Source organism: Scyliorhinus torazame, chromosome 29 (genome assembly GCF_047496885.1).
Source record: "Scyliorhinus torazame isolate Kashiwa2021f chromosome 29, sScyTor2.1, whole genome shotgun sequence".
Taxonomy (NCBI): Eukaryota; Metazoa; Chordata; class Chondrichthyes; order Carcharhiniformes; family Scyliorhinidae; genus Scyliorhinus; species Scyliorhinus torazame.
The window spans coordinates 34,879,138-34,899,521 of NC_092735.1; the positions used below are offsets into that span (position 1 = coordinate 34,879,138).

The following is a 20,384-nucleotide window of genomic DNA, read 5'->3' on the forward strand; positions in this document are numbered from 1 at the left end:
TGTAGCCCATTTACTTAACCAGAAAATGCTTGGGAGTAGATGCCAATCATTTAATTCCCCCCCAAATGATATGCTCGCAGAACCTCTGTCGACAAGACTGATATGTAATCAGCACCAGATGTCCGGCAGGAGTACATACCTTCCTACGGGAGCAATTCCAACCTGCAGCTCCCCCCCCCCCCCCCCACCCACCCCCCCTTCACAAAAAAATATTATCCAGGTTACCTTCTTGCCACTATTAATAAATTTATGAACGCCAACAATGAAATGGAAGGCTGGTGAACTGGAGGAGCTTTGAACAAACAGGCCTGTAGCCGGTGGGACCTGGCCAGTGAAGGGGGTACCCAAACTCTCGCTACTTATTTGAACCCCTAACTGCTTCAGCGCTGACAGGTCATATGGCACTTCCTTTTGAACAATTGCAAGTCTTTCAGCCTTCATTTCACACAATGCCAATGGTGCTTCTAAAAGCACGCGGCTGCATTTTAAAATCAAACACCCGTTTATTCATGGCTAATCGGAAGGGTAAAAATTCAAACACTGCACAGTCCCCCGTTCTCTCCCCCCCCCCTCCCCCCCTCTGGCCGGACCCAGTTGCGGCGTGTGGCGTGATGGGTGGGTTTTGTTTTGTGGGTTTTTTTTTCTTTTTTTGTTTGCGATGAGCTGTGTGTGGGAGCAGACAGTCTGACTGCCCCAGCCTGCCCCTTCCAAGTGCCCAGATGAAGCTGCCGGGCTGATTCAGCACTACGCCTTTGCTTCTTTTCCTGAAAAAGAAAAACGATGGGGGGAGGGTGTAAGAGAAAAGAGATGAGAGTAAAAGAAAAAAAAACGTTATCCTTTTGCACGCCAAGCAATCTCTTTACCCACACCATTGCCACTCTAATGTTCAAATTCTCCATTTTATGCCACCTTTAAAAGTTTCTCTTTTCTCGCTGCTCACAGCCTCGAGTCTCACGATTGCAATCGCCGTGTAGCAGCTTCTATGCCCATACGCACTGTACCCAACCCCTCCCATGCCTTAGCGTCAGAGGCAATCTAGAAAGGCTGTGCCCAGTTACACATGGGGGGGGGGGGGTTTGCGCATCAGGGGTTGATGGCGCTGACCCAAGACCACAGCACCTCCCCAGCATCCCCTGGACACCCTGATCTATACTGGCTCCCGATCCAGCTAACATCCCAAATTGAAAATGTTCATCTTTGGTTTCAAATCCCTCCGTGGCCCTGTGCCTGCCTCGTGTAACCTCCTCCGACAATCCTCCAAATCGACCATGGCCAACCGCCCCCCCCACACAAACATACAAAGCGTGGCAACATTTAAAAAAATAAATTTAGAGTACCCAATTCATTTTTTCCAATTAAGGGGCAATTTAGCGTGGCCAATCCAAATCTTTGGGTTGTGGGGGCAAAATCCACGCAAACACGGGGAGAATGTGCAAACTCCACACGGACAGTGACCCGGGGCCGGGATCGAACCTAGGACCTCGGCGTCGTGAGGCAGCAGTGCTAACCACTGTGCCGCCTTCAAGTCTGGCATCTTGATCGTGCCCCTTTGTTTTGCCCTGTCAGTGATAGTTTAACCAGCCAGCACAGCTGTCACATGGAATCACAGCCCCTACCAATAATTTTATGTCATCTGAGGTGTGCGTTGGCTCTAGGCTTTTAGTGTATTGGAATCAATATTTTTCACCCACCTCCCCCCAAAATGTAACAGGGCAAGACCGTTCCGGTGATCATCTTAATTTATTACCCCACATTACTCCACTGCCCCCACGCCCCCCCAACTGTGACAGAATCGCAACCAACAGTACTTCACCCTAGTGTTATATAGCTCTTCAGACCACTCAGATTTGGACAGAGGAAAAGTACAATGGTGGTGCTGCACCTTTTGAGCTCAAAGTGGTGAATACAGCATCAGTGGCAATGCCAACCTGGAGCTGGAAAAGTCTTTGTGTTACAATCGCCAAAGCTTGCCACGGATGAGGCGCTTCAATTCCACTCCCCAACCCAATGTCATTCTCTTTGGCAAAGATGCTATTTGCGGCACTGCTCCTTATAATAATAACCTTTATTACTGTCACAAGTAGGCTTACATTAACACTGCAATGAGGCTACTGTGAAAATCCCCTAGTCGCCACATTCCGGTGCCTGTTCGGGTACACGGAGGGAGAATTCAGAATGTCTAATTCACCTAACAAGCACATCCTTCGGGACTTGTGGGAGGAAACCGGAGCACCCAGAGGAAACCCACGCAGACTTGGGGAGAACGCGCAGACTCCGCACAGACAGTGACCCAAACTGGGAAGCGAACCTTGGACCCTGGCGCTGTGAAGCGACAGTGCTAACCACTGTGCTACCCAGGGAAGGACTTACCAGGATCCATCTTAGATTGAAGCTCCTTCACAGTGGGCACTTACAGCAAGACGAAGGGGACTTGTACCCCTTCCCCAATGTTACTTCTGTTACTAATTCAGGTGCAGACATCAAGGCCCGCTTCCCCTCCCCTGCCCCAGTCTAACACTCAACAGGCACTGGCTTTCGCTGGTTACGTCAATCCTTTCACTCACCTTTCTTCTCAACCTCCCGCTTCTTGGCTGCGTCTTCCCTCTGCTTCCGGATGATGGCGAGCCGTGCCAAGTCAGCTCGCGCCTGTTCAGTCTTCCCTTCAAGGTGGAGTTTCATATACCTCTCCCGTGCTTGCTGTTTCTCTAACTCTTCCCTGGCATATGATTAGATAAAAGGTGGGGCAGAGGAAGGGGAAGGAAGGAAGAAATTGAACAAAATTCATATTCGGCTTGCACAATGTTTTGACTTTATAGCTCAAGTTATTTTTACTGCGGGACCGTAAATAAACTGGCGTGTAAATTCATTAAACAAACACTAGAGAAACACAACAGCATGTCTTGAGAGGACCTTTTCATGTGACTTCCTTTTGGAGAAGGGACAATATGGATATGGAGGGACAAGAATGAACATACAGCGAGATCTCATAGAATTTAGTGCAGAAGGAGGCCATTCGGCCCATCGAGTCTGCACCGGCCCTTGGAAAGAGCACCCTACCCAAGCCAGCACCTCCACCCGGTCCCTGTACCCCATCTAACTTTTTTTGGACACTAAGGGCAATTTAGCATAGCCAATCCACCTAACCTGCACAACTTTGGACTGTGGGAGGAAACCCACGCAGACACAGGGAGAACGTGCAGACTCCGCACAGACGGGAGCGGCTCGTGGCACAGTGGTTAGCATTGCTGCCTACGACGCTGAGGACCCGGGTTCGAATCCCGGCCCTGGGTCACTGTCCGTGTGGAGTTTGCACATTCTCCCCGTGTCTGCGTGGGTTTTTCCCCAACAACCCAAAGATGGGCAGGCTAGGTGGATTGGCCACGCTAAATTGACCCTTAATTGGAAAAAAATAATTGGGCACTCTAAACTTATTAAAAAAAAGACTCCGCACAGACAATGACCCAAGCCGAGAATCGAACCTGGGACCCTGGAGCTGTGAAACAACCGTGCTAACCACTGTGCTACCGTGTTGCCCACTTTAAAATGTCGGGGATGGGAGGTAGTCCGGAAAAATGCGGTGATTGAGACGGCGTGCGATAGGATACGAACGGATCTGGAAGGGCTGAAGTGGAGGGAAAGTAGAAGATAGGAAGCTGACCGGGAAGGAGGGCTTCGTCACTTCCAGGCTCTCAAAAGTGCTGCTTCAGTGTCAGGCGGGTTAAAGTGGAGGGCGGAGGTGGCCCAATGCTTTCAGAACAGAGACAAACCCAGCAAGTAATCCAACAGAACAAAGGCAGAATGCTGGTTCATCCCAAGAGCGTGGGCCGGGAGAGGGAGCACGGATTTTGTGGTGGACATGATGCACGTGCTAATGGAGGACATGGTACACTGCCAATTGGCCCAGAGAGAACATTACCCGTTTCAAATGTGACGCAGACTGAATCTTTTTCTTACCTTTCCCGCCTGCTGAGCTCACGGTTAGGGGGATTGAGATCCAAGGCGGTTACTTTCTTGTTTTTCTGTACTATTCGATTTGGGTTCTCGATTTCTATTAAACCCTCCACTCCTTTCTTCTTGGGCTGGGATCGGGGAAAAAAAAAAATTCAGATCTCACCATAATTCCTTCATCAACCCAAGAATTATTTCTTCACTGGGCCCAGAAGAAGGATAGAGTCCCCCTCGTTCTCACATTTCACTCCACCAGCCTCCGTATGCAAAGCATAATCCTCCGCCATTTTCGCCAACTCCAGTGTGATGCCACCACCACACATCTTCCCTTCACTCCCTCTGTCAGCATTCCGCAGAGACTACTCCCTCCGAGACAATCTAGTCCACTCCTCCACCATACCCAGTACCTCTCCCATCACCCATGGCACCTTCCCATGCAATCGCAGAAGGTGTAACACCTGCCCCTTTATCTCTTCCATGCTTAACATCCCAGGCCCAAAACACTCAATTCCAGGTTAAGCAGCGTTTCACTTGCATCTCTTCCAATTTGGTCTATTGCATTCGCTGCTCCCAATGTGGTCTCCTCTATATCAGAGAGACCAAACGCAGACTGGGTGATCGTTTTGCTGAGTATCTTCGGTCTGTGCGCATTCAGGACCCTGACCTTCCTGTTGCTTGCCATTTTAACAAAAGACCCTGCTCCCATGCCCACATGTCTGTTCTTGGCCTGTTGCAATGTTCCAGTGAAGCGCAACGCAAACTGGAGGAACATCTCATCTTCCGGTTAGGCCTTCCGGTCTCAACATCGAATTCAACTTCAGATGATCAGCTCTACCCCATCTCGACCCATTTGTTTTCATCCCATTTCGTTTTAACTGTCTTTTACCATTTCTTTCTTTCTTAAAATATATTTAATTCCCGCCCCCCCCCCAATCTTATCCACCTTTCTCCTCTTTGCTTCCCCCCCCCCCCCCCCAAACACATCTACAGTTCATCCTCTGATGTTAGTTTCCCTGCTGTTTGATCTTTCACACCTTTTGTCCTCCCTGGGGACTGCCATTAACACTCTTTCCCCTTGGTTTCTGTGGCCATTAGCACCCGGTTTCCCTGGGTTTCTGTGGCTATGACTCATCTTTCATTCTCACTCCACAGTATAAATATTTCCCACTTTCTCGGTCTGTTAGCTTTGACAAAGAGTCACCGGACTCAAAACGTTAGCTCTTTTCTCTCCCTACTGAGATTTTCCAGCATTTTCTCTTTCGTTTCAGATTCCAGCATCCGCAGTAATTTGCTTTTATCAGGAAGCAAAGTACTGTACACACCCCTGTCGGCATCAACGGGGCCGAGGTGGAGATGGTTAGCAGCTTCAAATTCCTAGGGGTACACATCCCCAAAAATCTGTCCCAGTCCACTCATGTCGATGCTACCACCAAGAAAGCACAACAGCGCCTATACTTCCTCAGGAAACTAAGGAAATTTGGCATGTCCACATTAACCCGTACCAACTTTTACAGATGCACCATAGAAAGCATCCTATCAGGCTGCATCACAGCCTGGTATGGCAACTGCTCGGCCCAGGACTGCAAGAAACTACAGAGAGTCGTGAACACAGCCCAGTCCATCACATGAACCTGCCTCCCATTCATTGACTCCATCTACACCTCCCGCTGCCTGGGGAAAGCGGACAGCATAATCAAAGATCCCTCCCACCCGGCTTACTCACTCTTCCAACGGGCAGGAGATACAGAAATCTGAGAACACGCACGAACAGACTCAAAAACAGCTTCTTCCCCGCTGTTACCAGACTCCCAAATGACTCTCTTATGGACTGACCTCATTAACACTACACCCCTGTATGCTTCACAAATGCCGGTGTTATGTAGTTACATTGTGTATATTGTGTTGCCCTATTATGTATTTTCTTTTATTTTCTCTTGAAAAAAAAAAGAAAATCGCTTATTGTCACAAGTAGACTTCAATGAAGTTACTGTGAAAAGCCCCTAGTCGCCACATTCCGGCGCCTGTTCGGGGAGGCTGTTACAGGAATTGAACCGTGCTGCTGGCGTGCCTTGGTCTGCTTTCAAAGCCAGCGATTTAGCCCTGTGCTAAACAGCCCCTTCATGTACTTAATGATCTGTTGAGCTGCTCGCAGAAAAATACTTTTCACTGTACCTCGGTACACGTGACAATAAACAAATCCAATCCAATCCAAGTCATTCACCATACTGACTTGGAAATATATCGGCCATTCCTTCAGTCACTGGGTCACAATCATGGAATTCCCTCCGTCACAGCAGTGGCTATACCTACACCACATGGACTTCAGCGGTTCAAGAAAGCAACTTACCACCACCTTCTCAAGGTCAACTAGGGGTTGGCAATAAATGCTGGCCTAGCCAGTGATGCCCACATCCTGTAAATTAATGAAAAGACTGCAGGGGACAGCAGAACCTGGGCAGGAAGAGCAAAAAGGAAGCATTTATCCTTTTCAGGGCACTCACCTCAGAGTCATCTTCACTGCTGTCAGAATCAGGGTCACTTGCATTTTCTGGCAGGTCTTTTGACTATAGGTTTAAAAACAGTTTGCATTAGCTTGGACAGCAACGGATGGATTTAATCAGTAAATTCTATATTCCAGAGAGAGAGTGGGAGGTGAGGTACATCAGACAGGAGAGTACAAAAATCTCCACTTGTTCTATTGTCTGTAGCATGTTAATTGTAAACCAACACGAACAAGCTAGTGGACCAATTTAACATACCCATCAGAGTTCATTGGTCATGACCAGTTTTGCATCACCCACAAAGAACTGGGCTGAATACTGTCCAAAGCTTTGCACTGAGTGCTGACCGCGAGCTGCATTAGAGTGCTAAAGTGGGAGTTTTGAGACTGAGGGAGTTTGGTGATGGGGTCAAGGTGCTCCTTTCATTTCCTACCCGTCTTCAAAGAGCGTGAGGGGAGTCGGGAGTTTACAAAGAGTGCAGCTGAGTGGTGAGTAAGCCCTGGTGGGTATTTTTCAAACTAGATTGAATTGGAAGTCATTGTTTTGGCAAGGGTAGGAATTTAGTTGATTTATTCGAGAGCGGAGAGGAGCGAGCTGACCGGTTCGGGAGAGAACCGGAGAGCTGCACGAGAAGGTAGGAGGTTTAACCGGGAAGCAACACGGGAAGGTAGGAGGTACCCACACTCTCTTTTGTACTGACTTAACTGAGTGTGTTCCCACTGGGGGAAAAAAAACTGAAAAGTGCCGGTTGAATTCATGCTCACTGCATCAAGATTGCCCCCAGTTTACTTCACAGCAGTCAGATGGAGAGGACTTTACACCCTAACAATCTGGACTGGCTTAGAGATCAGGCTTCAGGAAGCAAACGGTCAGTGCGCCTCCATAACCCAGTCTCTTTTACTCCCCCCAGCTCAATTTAAACTCAAACTTCAGTGCAAAAGGAATAGGGAGTCTCAACAGCAGGAATGATTCAGGTATGTTCCATTACAAAAAGCCTGGAGCAGCAGGTAGCTTTCCAAAAGATTGTGAACCTGGAGAAACCTCTTCACCATCCTTGCCTCCTTTAAGCAGTTCCTTAATATTTACCAGTCAGTCGCTGATCTTTTAAAAAAAATTTAAAGTACCCAATTCATTTTTTCCAATTAAGGGGCAATTTAGCGTGGCCAATCCACCTATCCTGCACATCTTTGGGTTGTGGGGGCGAGACCCACGCAGACACGGGTAGAACTTGCAAACTCCACACGGGCAGTGACCCGGGGCCGGGATCGAACCTGGGATCTTGGCGCCGTGAGGCAGCAGTGCTAACCACTGCGCCACCCAGTCGCTGATCTAATATTACACGAGTTTTGGGTGTCAAAATTATTTGATAATGCTCCTGTATTGGAGATGTTTTACCAAATTAACGATGCTGTATAAACGTAAATTGTTGAAGCCTCAACGACTCTAGTGTTGCTGACGTGCAAAGTATCCAGTGTGCAGGAGTCGCCGCCTGGTTTACTGACTTGGTTACAGCTGCCAGAAACTTGCCTTTTCTTTCTCTGCTTTCATCTGAGCATCAATCTCATCTGGGTTTGTAAACTGCTTCGCCCTCCCCTTGTGGCCTCGTTTACCTGAAGGAATTGAAGAAAAGATGTTCCCATTAGAAGCTGCAAACAAGCCTGGGGGACACTGTGCAGCCAAGGTTTGAAGGCTGCACCAGTTCAGTGTGTTCGGGACTGGATGGGAGCAATTTCCAAGTGTGAGAATTGCTCAATATTCAGTTACAGGCAAATAAAACAGATTTCCTCGTCTCGTAGCTGTGGAAACAGACTGTTGCCAAAATTGCAAGGCAATTTTAAATGTTATTTTTAAATGATAATTGTGCACACCTACATTACAACTACATATCCAAGGTTTCTGGAAAGTGATCATACAAACAGTACAGAAATCAAAGTTCGAAATATATTTATAGAAACTACATTGGGTTTAATCATCCTGTTCCAGAGACACCAGTGCAAGTACCTGGTTACAGGTATGGCTGCCCCAGAGAGTTCAAAATTTAAACAGGGTGGGGGTACACATCCTCTCCCTTGCAAACATTTAAAAGCAAGGCCCAAGAATGAACTGTAGCTTTTTCACTCTATGTGGGGTTGAACAAACTTCGGAATCTTCAGTGGGCCTTCCTCCTTCAATATACTAAAGGTATGGTATCAGTTTAAAGCAGAGATAAATGGCGAGCCAGTCCTTGCCCTAATTTCTCATTTTAACAATCTCGGTTTCGTGCTCGCCTGCGAGTCAGGAGCTAAGCCCCCCCACTCTGGAAGCCTGAGCACAAGATTCAGGGCACCATTTCCAGTGCCAGGACCGAGGGAGTGCTGCTCTGCCTGAAGTGCTGTCTATGAGATGAGACATTACATTGAGGGCTCACCTTCCCTCTCGGGGAGGTGCAAAAGGTCCCATGGCCATCATTCGAAGAGGAGCATGGGAGTTCCCCATGTGTCTTGGCCAGTACTTACCCCTCAACAAGCACCTGGATGGCCTGCCCATCATCGCGTAGGTGCTTGTGAAGCCTGGCTGTGTGTGAATTGGCTGCCACAATTCTCAGGTTAGAACAGTCACTTCATAGGCAGCACGGTGGCGGTGGGTTAACCCTGCTGCCTCACGGCGCCGGGGTCCCAGGTTCGATCCCGGCTCTGGGTCACTGTCCGTGTGGAGTTTGCACATTCTCCCCGTGTTTGCGTGGGTTTCGCCCCCACAACCCAAAGATGTGCAGGTTAGGTGGATTGGCCACGCTAAATTGCCCCTTAATTAGAAAAAAAATAATTGGGTACTCTAAATTTATATTAAAAAAAGAACAGTCACTTCATTAACTAGCTGTCAAGAGCTCCGGGACAACTCTAAAGGCAAGTTCTTTCTTCACTATAATTTTACCAATACTTTAAAATTCACTGCCAAACATTTGACAAACCAATTGCGATGGCAGGAATTAATATACAAAGCATTGCTCGAGGATAGTTTCATTCCAATGTATCAACAGGAATGCTGTCCTATTTGGATATTTTGCAACAAGTCTCAAAACTCTGACCAAAGAACAAAACACTAACAACTCACAAGGCTCCTTCAACAGCACCTTCCAAAGCCGTGATGTCTACCACCGAAAAGGGCAAGGGGCAACAGAAGCATGGGAACACCACGCCACCACCAAGTTCCCCTCCAAGTCACTCACTACCCGGACGTGGAACTAGATCCCCATCCCTTCACTGTCACTAGGTCATAACTTCAGCGGGTCTCCTTCCTACAACACATGGACTGCAGCAGTTTAAGGCATTATCTCACCACCACCCTCTCAAGGGCAATTAGGGATGGGCAATAAATGCTGGCCTAGCCAGCGAGGCTCACATCCCACTGAGGAAGAAAACAGGTACTTTAATGCAGCCTTTGTACACTTCACATTATTTCTTGCATGAGAAACTGATGTCATTGATGTGGGTATGTACAGATTCCGTAACAAATATTGCCCCCAGTAGGATTCCTGAGGGGAGAAGATACATATTGCACTCTGTACAATCCCCTTACGTCAGCGGAATCATGAAGAAAACACAACAAGATCCACTTCATGAAATGATCACTTGTTCGCCATGGATGTTAAAGGACGACAATCTTTAAATATCCTGCTTAAATGATCCCATCTCCTAAAGCTGACTGGCTGGGGCGGTGGGAGGGAAGAGAAGATTGTTCTGTTCTGTAGGATGAATGTTCTTGCAATCTCAGTCACTGTGGCTTTGATTTAAAACTGTTATGGGCAAGTACTCCTATTTTATAAATTAAAACAGAAACTTAAACCTAGAATTAGTAAATTATTCTAATGCAGAGTGGGCTTTCAACCTCAAATTATGTTATTCAACATAATTTTTATATTGATCACCACACTTGCGCCCATTACCAAACTATATTAACTCCTGGCTCCTCAAAGCCTCATTTAAAATTTTCATCCTTGTTTAAATATCAAAGAACATGCAGTGCAGAAGGAGGCCATTCGGCCCATCGCGTCTGCACCGACCCACTTAAGCCCTCACTTCCACCCTACCCCCCTAACCTTTTTGGACACTAAGGGCAATTTAGCAAGGCCAATCCACCCAACCTGCATGTCTTTGGACTGTGGGAGGAAACCGGAGCACCCGGAGGAAACCCACGCAGACACGGGGAGAATGTGCAGACTCCACACAGACAGTGACCCAAGCCGGGAATCGAACCTGGGACCCTGGTGCTGTGAAGCCACAGTGCTAACCACTATGCTACCCCTTGCGTATCGCCTGGAGAATCCTCTCCGGCCTTCCAGGTCGCTCCATCAAACTCCTTTCTGTGACTCATTCATTTCAACCCAAACCCTGTTGTTGACCGTCATGCTGTCAAATGCATAGCCCACCCCTCTCCCTTAAAATCCAACTTTTTGGATAGTTATCCAAGCAATTTAGAAACAGCATCAAAAACTTTGCCTCACACTGTATGGAACAACAGAGCATATACCCCCTGCTGAAAGCTTACACTGGCCCTTCCCTCTGCTCTAACTACAACCGGCTGCTGAAACCTACAACTCTGAAGGTTCCAGCCAGAGGTAGAAAGATACTGTGGAAGCAGGGAGCAAAATCAGGCTCTTCTGTGAAAGGTGGTTGGGTGCGTCACGAACCTCCTTGTGGCCAACGCCAAAAGCCTTGGATAGAGACACGCACTGGGGCTGCAACCTCACGCAGAAAGGTATGGTTGTTGAATCTTTTGTATACAAGTCAAACCGCACAGTGTATATATAGAAAACACCTAGTGCTTAAAAAAAACACTTCTGTTTTCCTTCCTTTCTAATCTGCTGTCGCTGCACGTTACTTGCTGCACTGCTGTTACCCCCACATCCATTCTACTTAAAAAAAAATTTTTTTAAAGCTTTTTATTGGCATCTCATATTTATAAACAGTTGGATATATACACATCACATTTTTCTCGCCTGCGCTAATTTCCTTTATTATACAGAGGTTTAGTTTGTCCTTCGTTTAACTGACCCTACGTGCCTTTCATTGAATCGGTCTATGATTCCTCCCCGTTCAACCCCCCCCCCCCCCAACTTTGGCTGTGCTTTTATTTTATTTTCCGGACAGAGTGGAATCAGCTCTCGTGGTTTCCCTTCCTCCCCCCCCCCCCCCCCCCCCCTCCCCCGGGTTTGGTTGGCCGGGCCCCTCTGGCACCGCTCATGTTTGTCCTCCACCACCGGGAAGAACCTGATCATTCGGGTTCTGGTCAGGTGCGCTCTGTGCACCACTTTGAGCTGCATTAGGCTTAGCCTTGCACAGGAGGAGGTAGAGTTCACCCTGCTCAGTGCTTCGCTCCAGAGTCCCCACCCTAGCTCTGTCCCCAGTTCGTCCTCCCATTTTTGTCTGGTTTCGTCCAGTGGAGTCTGGGCTCTGTCCAGTTGCTGTCCATATACTTTCCCACATAGCCCCCCCTTCTCGTTGCTTGTGCCTATCAGGTCCTCTAGTAGTGTGCTTTCTGGGGCCCCAGGGTACCGCACTGTCTCTTTGCGGAGGAAGTGTTTTATTTGGAGGTCTCATTTCCTGTCCTTTTGCTAGCCTCCACTTCGTCAGTTCGTCTAGTGTCGCCAGTCTGTGCCCTACGTAGAAGTCCCCGACCATCAATGTGCACCCGTCCCGCCTCCATCTTTTGAAGGTGGTATCTAGCATGGCTGGGGGGAATCTGTGATTGCCGCAGATGGAGGCCATGAGGGACATTTTAGTTATCCCGAAGTGTTGTCTGAGCTGGGTCCATGTTCTCAGCGTTGCCGCTACCACTGGGCTTGTTGTGTATCTTGTTGAGGGGGATGGGAGTGCTGCTGGAGCCAGGGCCCGGAGGGTCGTTCCTTTACAGGATGCCTCCTCTATTTGTACCCAATCTGTGTCAGGTTCTTGTACCCAACCCCTCACTCTTTCTGCCGTTGCTGCCCAGTGGTAGTATTGTAGGTTTGGTAAGGCCAAGCCCCCTTTGATTTTCCTTCTTTGCAGTGTCTGTTTTGGGATTCTCGGGTTCTTACCCCCCCACATTAAGACTGTCTACGTTTTGGAAAATGGCCTTGGGGATGAAGATCGGAATGGATCTAAACAGGAAGAGGAACCTTGGCAGTACGTTCGTCTTGATCGTCTGCACTCTCCTCGCCAGGGAGAGTGGGAGTGAGCCCCACCTTTGAAGGTCTCTTCTTACTTCCTCCACCAGGCTGGTCAGGTTCCACTTGTGGATCTGTGTCCAGTCTCTGGCTATCTGGATCCCCAGGTAGCAGAATCTGTTCTGGGCTGTTTTGAACAGGAGCCCCTCCAGCTCTCTCCCTCCCCCGTTTGGGTTCACTGGGAATGCCTCGCTTTTGCCCAGGTTACGTTTGTAGCCCGAGAAGGTTCCAAACTCTTTCAGCATTTGCAGCAATGCCTTCAATCCCTCCTGTGGCTTTGAGACATAGAGGAGCAGGTCATCTGCATAGAGTGAGACTCTGTGCTCTCTGTCTCCTCTTCAGATTCCCTTCCAGCTTTTCGTGACCCGCAGGGCTATCGCCAGGGGTTCAATGGCTAGCGCGAACAAGAGTGGGGACAGGGGGCAGCCCCGTCTTGTTCCTCTCTGCAGCTGGAGGTATTTAGAGCTGGTGGTGTTAGTTTGGACGCTCGCTTTGGGAGCGTTGTTCAAGAGCCTCAACCAGGGTGAACCACGCTCCTAGCCCAAACCGTTCCAGTACCTCGAGGAGGAATTTCCATTTGACTCTGCCGAAGGCCTTTTATGCGTCCAGGGAGACGATCACCTCTGGTGTTCTCTCCCCAGAGGGGGTCATCATTATGTTCAGCAGCCGCCTGATGTTCGCTGTGAACTGCCTACCCTTGACAAAGCCGGTTTGGTCCTCTGCGACCACCTCTGGTACACAGCCCTCCAGCCCTTTGGCCAGGAGCGTTGCGAGTATTTTCGCATCCACGTTCAGCAGTGAAATGGGTCTGTATGATCCGCATTCCGTCAGGTCTTTATCTTTTTTGGGTATCAGTGAAATTGTGGCCTGTGCTAGCGTTGGGGGCAGGGTGCCCCTTGCCAGTGAGTCCGCGAACATGTCCCTTAGGTGTGGGGCCAGGACTGGTGCAAATGTTTTGTAGAAGTCCGCCGGGAACCCATCGGGTCCCGGTGCCTTCCCCGCCTGCATGGAGCTGATGCTCTCCATGATTTCTCCCAGGTCTATTGGTGCTTCCAGCTCCGCCCATCTGTCTTCCCCCACAACTGGTAGTTCCAGTCCGTCTGGTAACAGTTTCATCCCCGCGTCCATGTTGGGGGGCTCGGAGGTGTACAGTCCCCTGTAGAAGGTCTCAAATGCCCGATTGACCTCCTTTGGCTCTGTTACCAGTCTGCCTCTGCTATCCTTTACCTGTGCTATTTCCCTTGTGGCTGCCGGCTTTCTCAGCTGGTGAGCCAATAGGCGGCCAGCCTGGTCTCCGTGTTCGTAGATGGTCCCCCGTGTCTGACGGAGTTGGTACACTTCGTTCCTAGTGGATAGCAGGTTAAAGTCTATTTGCAGCTTTTTCCTCTCCGCCAGCAGCCCTACGGTCGGGGCCTCGGTGTATTTTCTGTCGACTTCCAGGATGGAGTCCACCCGTTGTTCACATCCATTCTTTATTGCGTCAGTCCCACGGTTTCAGTAAACGGAGTGACTAGGAACTCCACACCTGGACGATATGGGGCAGTCACAGGTTTACCAGGTAAACTCTGGCGACAGCAAATACAAAAGCAATGTTAACCCTGTGACCTCATCATACCTGAACAAAGCAACTTGAACTTCAATCACTGCCTGATGGTAAATGTGGAAACCATCCATGACATCAAAACCCTTGCCATTTAACCGTAATCCACTATTAATCCCAACAGTTCCAACACAGCATGAAACACAGCGCGCCACGAGGATTTAATTACTGTCACATGGTCGTTTTTATAATCACTCAGTTTGATTCTTCAACAAATCCTACAACTCTCTTCATGCACAGTGGGTTATCTGCATTGTACAGCTTTATCGGTTTTATTTGCCAGTCGCTTAATTGGGATTCCCTTTCACACACAACCCAAAGTCTCAAAATCCCCACCAACTCTAACTTCTGACTTAAAATTAGTTTGACTGTTTCTAATTTCCCAGTTAAGCCTGTATGCGACGCACAGAAATCTCACTTTAATGGAAACTTTGAAGCCGAGACTTTCATCTTAATCTCATCAGGCTCAATGGTCAATGTGCTGAATAACTCAATTGAAATATCTTCCACCTGTATACGTGAGGGAGAAACGCAAAACAAATTTCCAGATGGAGCAACAGAAATAAAGTAGTGGAGGGCGGGGGGGACGTGCCGCCACATGAGGATTTTCCAAGTGGTACGAAGGAAGAGAGGTTTGAGAAATAAAAACAGCAAGTTCTGGAACTGCTCAGCACCTGTGATGGGAGAGATAACTTTTCAAGTCAGTTCACCCCCACAACCCACAGATGAGCTGCTTAGGTGGATTGGCCACACTAAATTGCCCTTTAATTGGGAAAAATATAATTGGGTACTCTAAATTTTTAAATAAACTTTTCAAGTCAAATACGACTTCTTCACAAGAGGCATATTCAACTCAAAGCAGCTTCTCCTTCCCCAGATTCTGTCGGGCCTGTTGAGTATTTCCAGTACTTTGGCTTTATTTCAGGATTTCCATCACCCGCAGTATTTTGCTTTGATTTGAGGATCGGCAAAGTCTCCAAACGAAGAAAATCAATTCTCAGTAGCATAATAAAGTCAGGAGACACTTCAATTTTGCAGCTGGCATATTATTGACTTTTCAGATGTTGATATATTGTATTGACACATCCTGAATCAAATCTAAGTGGGACATGTACAATCCCAGATGTGATTCGTTACTGCCCCTTCACAGAAATCCCATTGTGATTTAATAATAATAATCTTTATTGTCACAAGTTGGCTTACATTAACACTGCAATGAAGTTACTGTGAAAATCCCCTAGTCACCTGTTCGAGTAGAGGGAGAATTCATAATTTCCAAATGACCTAACAGCACATCTTTCGGCACTTGTGGGAGGAAACCGGAGTGCCCGGAGGAAACCCACGCAGAGAATGTGCAGACTCCGTACAGTGATCCGAGCCAGGAATCAAACCTGGGATCCTGGAGCTGTGAAGCAACAGTGCTAACCCATTGTGCTACTGTGCCGCCGAACATTACATGCTCATCCTGAACAGTTTTGATTAAGTGGGTCTATTTGATGCTGTAGTCGCAGAACTAACACGGACCAACTGGAAGACAAATAAAATAAGCAGTTGTCTCAATTGTCACCTCTAGGTACCCATATATGTCTGGTTATAGGTCTCCTGCTTGCACCCACACAGAATGTTTCCTTTATATTCATCCTTCTGATACTTAAGACGGATGAGGAAGTAGAAAAATCCTTACAGCTTCCAGGCCAATGAATCACAGGGCAACCAACTGGATGCACAGCAAGATTCCACAAACAAATAAGATTAATGAATGGTTCACCAAGTTTCTTCCCTAGTGTTGGTCAGGCAAACAGGCCGGCCAGAGCACGAGGAGATTGTTCCTGGTTTTCTGATAATGCCGTGTGATCCTTACGATTTACCTAAAAGGAACAGGTGGGGCTTCAATTTAACATCTCATCCGACAGGTGCTACTTGGGAGCATCAGCATACATCACAAGCTGTAGTCCTTGAGGCCATCACCTTCAAACTCAAGAGGCCAGAGAACCAGCAACCAAGCTGACTCAAACATAAATAAGAAAGGCTGCAGGGAATGCAGACACTCTCTCCCAGCTCCAAGAGAGCCGGCCCAGTTCCTGGATGGCCTGAGATTACACAGAATGAAAGCTGAATACCATGGGCAATATCATCTCCTAGAGGTCTCAAGCATTTGAGAGGGTTGAAGAGGAGCATTCTGAAATTCCCAGATCATGTTCTGGGTTTTTCTGCCTCCCCCAGGAGATTATGAAGCTGAATGGGGATGTGGACTTGTCAAGGAAGAACCTGGTGGTGACACCCAAGCATAATAATTTAAGTTTCTCTTGGTGACATCCAACAAGGCTTTGACAGAAACAGCTGTTTCACTGCATCAGAAATGAAGGAATATGATTATAATCATTGTGAAATTCAGTAATGTTTCAGACACGGGTACATTAACTCCAACAGGAGATAGCACTCTGGCAGGCAAGCGTTCCACATTAAGTACACATTCATATTTTGACAGCACACAGGTTAAATTAGTTGCAGAAAACAGAGTTCTGATCAGGCATCAATTAAAATTAGTTCTCAAGGCCCCAAAGTCACACTGTGGAATACTAGCTATCAAACAAAGCTCAAATATGCATTAAAATTTGCAGTTTTAATGGGTGCTAAAAGAAATGGACCACATCCTCAATACAACAAAGAGGAATTCTCAGATAATAAACTAAGCATCATTGTTCATTTAAGAACACTGCCATTTCAGGGTCCAAATCTAAAAAAAAACATTCAATAAATGATAAATCTGTCATTTAGTCTGTCCATTAATAACCCACCCAGACACGGGAGAACATGTAATGTGATAACAGTTTGGAAGAAGGCTGGCCACAGGATGACTCAAAAGTAAAATGTTGCACTGGAAGAGGAGACTGGTAGTTCATAAACACGAGGGCAGACCAGTTACATCGAGTACAGCCTCCATCTGAATGCCACCGTTCCAACTGCTGATTCACCCATACCATAGCCTCGATGCCTCATTTTAAATCCCACAGGAAGGTCTCTGAGTGATAAGGAACCCCAGAACCCTCAATGCAGAAAGCGAGACACACTTCCTAAACATTCGCCAACATTGAGGGCATTTAAAAGTTTATTGGATAAACATATGGATGATAATGGCATAGTGTAGGTTAGATGGCTTTTGTTTCGGTGCAACATCGTGGGCCGAAGGGCCTGTACTGCGCTGTATTGTTCTATGTTCAATATTCAGGCACATTTCCACTAAGTTTGTTTTGGGGGATGAGGGGAGTAGGAATGGAAGCACATGCACCAGATAACAGGCAGGGTGGCAATGGTGGTAACCACGTGACTGCACTCCTGAGACAGTGCAGAGGGTAAAAGGAAGAAACTGGCCATCAATTTTGTAACTCCATAACTCACCAGTTTCTCCACCTCCCCCCCCCCCCCCCCACAACAAAGATTTAACCCTTTTAAATTGAAGTGTAAGATTTCCGACTAGTTATTTCCACAGGAATTGTTTTTAAATTTGTGATAAAACAGCCTGCCTCCTCTTTCGTATTGCCTCCACTTCGAGGGACACAGTCCGCGGGTGAAAAACATTCAAACTTACAAAATGTAACCCTCACTCAGCACAGTTACTATGTTTTCCAGCACTCCCCCCCCCCCCCCCCCCCCCCCCCCCCCGTTGTTACTGTTAGGTAAGAACACCTTCCCCCCCCCCACAACCCAAGGGGTTAGGTGGGGGTGAATACTGCCCCCCCCCCAGGGTTGCTTTGGCGATGAAGCTCCCCCGGTTCCCCTGGGGCTGCTGTGGGATGAAGTCTCCCCCCGGGGTCACAGAGGGGATGAAGACCCCCCTCCCAGGGTTGCATTGGGGATTTAGGCCCCATCCACCCCACCCGTGCCCCTCAGGTTGAAGCTCCTCCCCACCCCCCCCCCGGGTCGCTATGGGATGAAGCCCCCCCCCCCAGGGGTTATGGGGATGAAGCCCCCCCCCCAGGGGTTGTTATGGGGATGAAGCCCCCCCCCCAGGGGTTGTTATGGGGATGAAGCCCCCCCCCCCCCCCGGGTCGCTATGGGGATGAAGCCCCCCCGGGGTCGCTATGGGGATGAAGCCCCCCCCGGGGTCGCTATGGGGATGAAGCCCCCCCGGGGTCGCTATGGGGATGAAGCCCCCCCGGGGTCGCTATGGGGATGAAGCCCCCCCGGGGTCGCTATGGGGATGAAGCCCCCCCGGGGTCGCTATGGGGATGAAGCCCCCCCGGGGTCGCTATGGGGATGAAGCCCCCCCCGGGGTCGCTATGGGGATGAAGCCCCCCCGGGGTCGCTATGGGGATGAAGCCCCCCCGGGGTCGCTATGGGGATGAAGCCCCCCCGGGGTCGCTATGGGGATGAAGCCCCCCCGGGGTCGCTATGGGGATGAAGCCCCCCCGGGGTCGCTATGGGGATGAAGCCCCCCCGGGGTCGCTATGGGGATGAAGCCCCCCCGGGGTCGCTATGGGGATGAAGCCCCCCCGGGGTCGCTATGGGGATGAAGCCCCCCCGGGGTCGCTATGGGGATGAAGCCCCCCCGGGGTCGCTATGGGGATGAAGCCCCCCCGGGGTCGCTATGGGGATGAAGCCCCCCCGGGGTCGCTATGGGGATGAAGCCCCCCCGGGGTCGCTATGGGGATGAAGCCCCCCCAGGGTCGCTATGGGGATGAAGCCCCCCCGGGGTCGCTATGGGGATGAAGCCCCCCCCCCCCCGGGGTCACTATGGGGATGAAGCCCCCCCCCCGGGGTCTCTATGGGGTGAAGCCCCACCCCATGGGTCGCTATGGGGATGAAGCCCCCTCCGGGGTCGCCAAGGGGATGAAGCCCCCCACGGGGTCGCCAAGGGGATGAAGCCCCCCACGGGGTCGCCATGGGGATGAAGCCCCCCACGGGGTCGCCATGGGGATGAAGCCCCCCACGGGGTCGCCATGGGGATGAAGCCCCCCACGGGGTCGCCATGGGGATGAAGCCCCCCACGGGGTCGCCAAGGGGATGATGCCCCCCACGGGGTCGCCAAGGGGATGAAGCCCCCCCCCCCCGGGGTCGCTATGGGGATGAAGCCCTCTCTCTCCCCCCCCCCCCCCGGGGTCGCTATGGGGATGAAGCCCTCTCCCCCCCCCCCGGGGTCGCTATGGGGATGAAGCCCTCTCCCCCCCCCCCCCGGGGTCGCTATGGGGATGAAGCCCTCTCCCCCCCCCCCCGGGGTCGCTATGGGGATGAAGCCCTCTCCCCCCCCCCCCGGGGTCGCTATGGGGATGAAGCCCTCTCCCCCCCCCCCGGGGTCGCTATGGGGATGAAGCCCTCTCCCCCCCCCCCCGGGGTCGCTATGGGGATGAAGCCCTCTCCCCCCCCCCCCCCGGGGTCGCTATGGGGATGAAGCCCTCTCCCCCCCCCCCCGGGGTCGCTATGGGGATGAAGCCCTCTCTCTCCCCCCCCCCCCCCCCGGGGTCGCCAAGGGGATGAAGCCCTCTCCCCCCCCCCCCGGGGTCGCTATGGGGATGAAGCCCTCTCCCCCCCCCCCCCCCCCCCGGGGTCGCTATGGGGATGAAGCCCTCTCTCCCCCCCCCCCCCCCCCCCCCGGGGTCGCTATGGGCCTCTCGCTAGGCCGCGGTCTCCAGTTTGATAGGCCTCCCCCTCCTCCTGCCCCGGTTGTTTGTCCCGCTCCCGGCGCCGCTCTCACCTCCCCGCGGCATGGCGGCAGCGTCCGGAGCGAGCGAGTGAAGCGAAGGCCGGGCAGCAGCGCGCTCTCCACCTCCTCAGCGAGCGGTACGCTCAGCGCCTCTCACCTCCCCCACCACCGGAAGCTGACGCCACATCCGCCCGGCCAGCCAATCACAGAGCCGGTGACCTCATTACCCGCCGCGCAGCCAATCACAGAGCCGGACCCCCGGGTGGTCCGCCCCGCGGGGACGTCACACTGATTGACAAGTCGAGATGGCCAATCAGCGGCGAGGATCCGGCGGCACCGTGACCCCCACGTCCAATTGACAAAAAATAATTGAGGAGGGTGACGTCACCAGCAGAGCTGGGCTGTGATTGGCCGGTGAGGGGAGGGTTGACCTCAACCTGCAGGCCAATGGGGAAGGAGAGGGGTCAAACCCAAAACTTGGCCAATTTGGTTTATTTTGGGGGGGGTCATAGG

At 50.4% G+C, this 20,384-nt stretch overlaps 1 protein-coding gene across 1 annotated transcript; it reads right to left on the reverse strand.

Moving 5' to 3' along the window:
* Window positions 1-614: 614 nt before the first annotated feature.
* Window positions 615-20,068, reverse strand: pdap1a (pdgfa associated protein 1a). Its single transcript, XM_072492406.1, has 6 exons — window positions 19,923-20,068; window positions 7,977-8,059; window positions 6,450-6,512; window positions 3,955-4,079; window positions 2,565-2,716; window positions 615-764 (listed from the first exon to the last, which is right to left on the reverse strand). The coding sequence occupies exons 1-6, from the start codon at window positions 19,933-19,935 to the stop codon at window positions 745-747; spliced, it is 456 nt and encodes a 151-aa protein (XP_072348507.1). The 5' UTR covers window positions 19,936-20,068; the 3' UTR covers window positions 615-744.
* Between the last annotated feature and the right edge of the window lie 316 nt (window positions 20,069-20,384).